Source organism: Cryptotermes secundus, unplaced genomic scaffold, assembly GCF_002891405.2.
Source record: "Cryptotermes secundus unplaced genomic scaffold, Csec_1.0 scaffold266, whole genome shotgun sequence".
Taxonomy (NCBI): Eukaryota; Metazoa; Arthropoda; class Insecta; order Blattodea; family Kalotermitidae; genus Cryptotermes; species Cryptotermes secundus.
The window spans coordinates 18364-24354 of NW_019726226.1; the positions used below are offsets into that span (position 1 = coordinate 18364).

At 44.8% G+C, this 5991-nt stretch overlaps 1 protein-coding gene across 1 annotated transcript in view; it reads left to right on the plus strand.

Moving 5' to 3' along the window:
• The window catches only part of LOC111863965 (60S ribosomal protein L35a), a gene marked incomplete at its 3' end in the record, with an annotated part of 10016 nt that extends 4615 nt beyond the window's left edge, over positions 1 to 5401 (plus strand). The window contains 1 exon segment of the mRNA XM_023850798.2: positions 5284 to 5401. Within this exon segment, the coding sequence (XP_023706566.2) occupies positions 5284 to 5401 (118 nt within the window).
• Between the last annotated feature and the right edge of the window lie 590 nt (positions 5402 to 5991).

Sequence of the window (5991 nt, forward strand, 5' to 3'; positions counted from 1 at the left end):
ACCTCCCCAGCGGTACGTGGCGGTAACGTAACGCTCGCGTTACTACGGTAATAGGCGAGTTCCCGCCCCGCCACTCCCCTCCGCGGTGACGTCACCGAGGGATATCGCGGTCGCTAGGCAACGCGAGTCAACAGCGGCGACGTTACGGTAGTAACAGCGGTTACCTCCGCTAGCGTTACATAGCAACACAGCGCCAGGCAACAAGGGTGCCTATTACGTGGCCGTATTGTCCGATCGAGGTTACATAAGGAGCAGCGAAGGCTATTCACAGTCAGTTGTACTGAGTCCGTCAGCGAGTCCAGGAGCTACCTACGAGTCAGTCCTCGAGCTACGTTAGTTCCGAGTTAGCCAGCAACCAGTCAGTTGTAGTCTGGCATTTAGAGTGTACTATTGGTGATACTGCAGATAGCAGTAATCGTAAATCTGTAATTTGGGTGATTGTAAGTGCGAATGTGAAATAAAATTCGCTACATCGAATACATCGATAATTTATTTGTCGCGATATACGCCCGATACGCGACAGTATGTTATTGTTCAATTATAAACTTACAGTTTTTGAGTACATAATTAACAACGAAGGATTTGTAGGACTGGAAATCTGCTCAGGAGGAAAGTAAGACTTTGGGAATTTTATGCTGAACTCTGTTTTAATTCTGGGAATGAGTATTTTATTGTGCATAGATGTTAGCATGTCTTTCATTCCACACTGTATTGTACTGCATCTTATTTGCTTTATTTGCATGCTTATTTTTTCATCATTTTGAAGCAGAAATAGTATTCTTACATGTACAGCCATTGCTAGGCTTTGGGTTATTAAACAAGTTCCTGCAAAGACAGATTCTTCTTCAGATTGATAGGTCACGCAGCAATAGGATGAATGTTTATAGCTCATTTCTAGGCAACAGTCAGCGCGCCAATAGACTGGTGAGATAGCTATCACATGTCTTGTTTTCAGTGTGGCCTGCGCCATGCCCAGTGCTAAGCAGTAGAACTGTAAACATGTCTACAGCAATAGATGTTTTCTGTGCATGGTCTGTACTGAAGATTTATAGGGGCCATGGAAGGTTGTTTGTAGTAGTAGAAGCTACAAGGCAGTTGAGAATACAAGGACAAGAATGGACTGACCTTTTTTTTTTTATTATTGCTGCTGGGGTGGGACTAAGTCCCTTGTACTGCGACCACTTCTGGCCTATTGTACTAGCCCCAGATGATAGGTGAGGGTGATTGTGGAGCTATTGGTGGAATGAAGATTGGCAGGGGAAACCGAAGAAAACCTGCCCCAGCGCCACTTTGTCCACCACAAATCCCACTTGTCCAGACCCGGGGTGTCATTGTATGAAGAGACAACCACTTGTTGAACTGTTCTATAATATTTATTACAGTTGCACAGTATACATGGACGAACTTGAGTTTCAAGAATTGAAGAATAATAATAATAACAATAGTGAACTCCATATACACTGAAGTAGAATTGTAGAACTGTAGAAATCTGGAACTGTAACTCTAAACTTCCACTCAATGTATCTTCTTTTATAACCTAGAGTCGGACATATAGAAAACATGTCACAGTCCATATTGTTGTAGGCTTTGCCTAGCAACCACTCTTTACTCGCTTTGTCTAGCAACTTCTGTTTACTCGCCATTGCTAAGCAATGATACTTGCGTTGTCACATTTGCTTGAATGTGGGCAGTTCCCACATCACTCCCCCGGGGAGATTGTTGCAGAACTGCAGTTGGGGTTGTGTCAGCTGCGGGGTTGAATGTCTTGGTGGTGGTCCCACGGCCTGTCTCGTTTAGCATGTAGGCAGGTTTGACCCTATCAGTTGACACGGTGATGAGCCTGCCGCACACGAGGATTTGCATTGTCTTCTCCTTCCGTGACAGGACCTGGTAGGGGCCGCTGCAAGTTGTGTCCTGCCGGAGGAAGACATGGGTGTACTTCTCGAGGGTGCTGTGCACAAATGTAGCCGGGGAGGCGTGACGTGTTGCCGGAATTGGTCTGAGGTGGGCCATATATTGGCGAAGTTGGGTGATGAGTTGCGCCAGATCCACTGGATCGGCAGTCGGAGTTAGCAGCTCTCCTGGTATTCTTAGTGGCTCGCCATACACGAGCTCAGCTACTGATGCCTGCAGGTCCTCTTTGAATGGTGTATGGATTCCGGGGAGAACCAGGGGAAGGGCTTCTGTCCAGTGTTCGTCTGCGTGGCACATGATGGCTGCCTTTAGTGTTCGGTGGAAATGTTCCACGAGTCTGTTAGCTGCTGGGTGGTGAGCAGTTGTCCACAAGAGTTGAATGCCACAGACCTTGGCCAGGGAGTGGAAGAGTTGAGATTCAAACTGACGATCCTGGTTGGTGGTGATGGTCTGCAGGCAACCAAAGTGGGATATCCAGCCAGTCAGTAGGGCTCATGCCACTGTGTCGGCTGTGATGTCCGGGATGGGGATGACTTCTGGCCAACAGGTGAAACAGTCGACTGCAGTGAGGCATTATGTGTAGCCTGATGTCAGAAGGGGTCCCACTAGATCTATGTGGACGTGAAGAAATCTGGCTGCCGGCAGTGTAAAGTCGCCCAATGGAGTGACTGTGTAGCGCTAGCAGAATTGGCAAGCACGTGCCCATGTGCAGCAGTCCTTCTGCATGCCTGGCCACACAATATGCTGTGCAACCAGTTTTGCTGTTGCTTTGGTCCCTGGGTACAACAGATCATGGACGGACTGGAACACTTCGAACCGTAGAGGAGCTGGAATGTATGACCGAGGTTTCCCGGCAGAGGTATCACAGTAGATGGACACTGTGGTACCGGGGATTGGTAGCTTCTCGAGCCGCAAAGCCGAAGTGATTGTCATCGCTGTCCTGCGATGCGGCCAGTGCATCGTAGGATGGTGGTACAGTGATGGACTCGACGTGGAGAGAGCGTCAGTAACAACGTTGTCCTGTCCAGAGATGTGTCGGTCGTGAATTGTGCTATGAAATCCAGGTGGTTGAATTGCCTTGGTGAGCATTTTTCCCTTTTCTGCTTGTTTTCTGTGAAGATGCTGAAGTGGCGCGCTTCCAGCATGTGGCGAAAGTGCTTTACAGCCTCATAGACAGCCAGTAGCTCACGGTCATACACAATGTATTTTTGCTGGGCTGGGTTGAGTTTCCTTGAGAAGAATATCAGGGGCTGCCAGGTGTTCTTGACGTGATGCTGTAGCATGGCACCCATGGCGGACATGGAGGCATCTGTAACGAGTGGAAGTGGCGCGGATGGATTGGGGTGAGCCAGTAGTGTGGCACGTGACAAACTCACCTTGCACTCTTCGAAGGCCTTGTGGAGCTCTGGTGTCCAATTGATGGGGTGGGAGCCTTTGACTTTGGGTCATGAAGTGGTGATTACATTGTCGACAATGATTGTGTAGTAGAGAAGGTGAACAAAATGAGTCACAGTGAGGGGGTAAAGACTCTTGAGCAGCACTTTTGATGTGGAGAAACAAAAAAGGGTATCAGGGATGGACAGCTTCTGAGACAGTGGTGTGACCTTGCCACAAAGAAGAGGAAGGAAGGTGGAAGACAGACTTTAATCACAAGCTTCCATGAACAATTAATAAGATTTTACTGTGCATGTATGACTTTTCATTTATGAAAGTTTACTTTTGCATTGCTCTTTGATGTTACCAACTAAATACAGGTGGCCATAAATTGTTCACCACTTTTTAAAGTTACATAAATCACAAAGTTTTAGGGATATTGGAAAATGGACTGCATTGTTTGAAAGAATTGCTGAAATATTTTCATGTTAATTGATTGCCCAACTGATAGGGGCACTATTGAAATGTGCACAGCTGACGAATGCAAAATGGCAGTTTCCCTCAAACAGAACACAAAGTTTGTTGTGGTACTTGTAGACAAAATCAGTTATTCACATGCAAAGATTTTTTTCTTCCTGTTGCTCCCACTTTTGGACCATAGGCCTGATTTCTCAATTTGATTGATCATATTTTTTACAGACGGTAGGACTCTTTGGATGGGTGATCAGCTCATTGCAAGGCCTCTACCTAAGCCAGGAGAACACAAACACAGAGTAAACACATACACACACCAAACATCCATGCCTTATGTGGGATTCGAACCCACGATCTGGCTTCTGAGTGAGTAGAGACAGTACATGCCTTAGACCACTCAGCTACCGTGACCGGCATGCTAAGGTATTGCTGTTAGGAGTATGGAGAACAAGCATCACCTGATGGTTGAACAGTTTCAAGATACAGGTAGGGTCCTGCATAAGGAGGTTGTGTTAGGTCGTTGGACCCTCCTTTCAAGAGAAGACCATGAACAACACACATTATTTCAATATGCTTGCATTATTTGCAGTCCATCAGATGGCACACCTCCGGTCAAGTAAAGTAAAAGTAAAGCTATCCCTGTAACAGGCCGTGAAGGCCCATAGGGTTATGAGACGAGGGTCCCACATTATCTAGACAATCAGCTCAAAGATGGCGGTAAGGTTGTCAGCCTTACGCGCCGGCCATGCTTTACTTCCCAGGAAAATTATTTAATTAATTCCTGGTACTCATTTCTGTTAGAGGCTGAGTCGACCCCAGGGCCATAGTACAGCTGGAAGGATTAGGTCAATTAAAAAAAAAATCAGTGACCCCATCGGGACTTGAACCCGTGACCTATTACACCTCCGGCCAAACGTTTTATTGCAACAAGATGGTGCCCCTCCACACTGGGGCTCTACAGTGAGCGTCTCTGAATAAACCTTTTCCAAACAGATGGATTGGGTGGGGCAGACTAATCCCTTGGACCCCTTGCTCCCCTGGTTTAACGCCATCAGATTTTTTCTTTTAGAGAAGGGCTTTGTAAAGGGCTGTGTATTCCATCCCAAATTTGGTAGTGTGGTTGCACTTCATGCACAAATCAATAGTGCATTTGCATATGTGACACCGCAGATGCTGGAAAACACATGGAATGAGATTGAGTAAACTACAAATGGCACTCACATTGACATGTATTGAACTTGATGAGTTGCTCTTTCAAGCAAAGCAAACCAGTTCTCTGTGTATCATATTCTCTGTTTTGTGTGTGCTCGAAATTTGCTTAATAAATTTTGGCCGCTCTGTATTATTTACATACTTTTGTTTCATAATACAGTTATGAACTAAGTTGTGTAGATATTTGTTCTGTGTTTTTAATTTTATTTGTATTATCCAGCTGCCCTTGGTTCAATTTAAGTTGGATAAGTAGGGTTTTACTCTGCTAATTTTTTAAATATTATGTTTATTATGTGTTCATTGATTCAGGCCAAGAATATGACACCAGTCCCAGGTAATGTAAGGAAGAAGACTAAGATTCGTGCTATCTGGGGAAAAGTGACTAGACCTCATGGAACTTCAGGTGCAGTCCGTGCCAAGTTCAAAAAAAATCTCCCCGCCAAGGCAATGGGTCAGCGCATCAGAATTGTGAGTTGCTATTTAGTAAAGTGGAATATAGAATTAGTTTCTAGGTCTGAAGGAAATAGTTTCAGAACTTTACAGTATGGTGATGCACAATTCAAGCTTTACTTGCTCACACAATATTTTGTACTTAACACTATTGACTGAGCAAATAATGTCTGCAGTCATGATAGCAACATTTAAACATACATCTTAATTTTTTTCCCACCCTCTTTCAACAAATCCAAATCCAGAGGGAGAATGGCTTAGTTTAATTTAATTACCGTTGGTCTAGTATACATGTAGGTCTTATTATGTGCACATTTGAAATGTGCAATTTAATTTTAATGCCATAAACTGATTTAGTCCAGTTTCAATTAATAGCACCTGCTCCAGAGCAAATTGCTTGCTGGATAGTTGAGACAGGGTGGAAGAAATGAGAGCGAAGTATTGTGCCTAGCCACTGCTCTTCTGCACATCTGCCACTGTTACTCAGTACAGTAACTCATTGTTTTGTTATGCCCTTTGAGCTACTGTTGCTTCTTTTTTGAAAACACAATTGTCTCCTAAATTGAA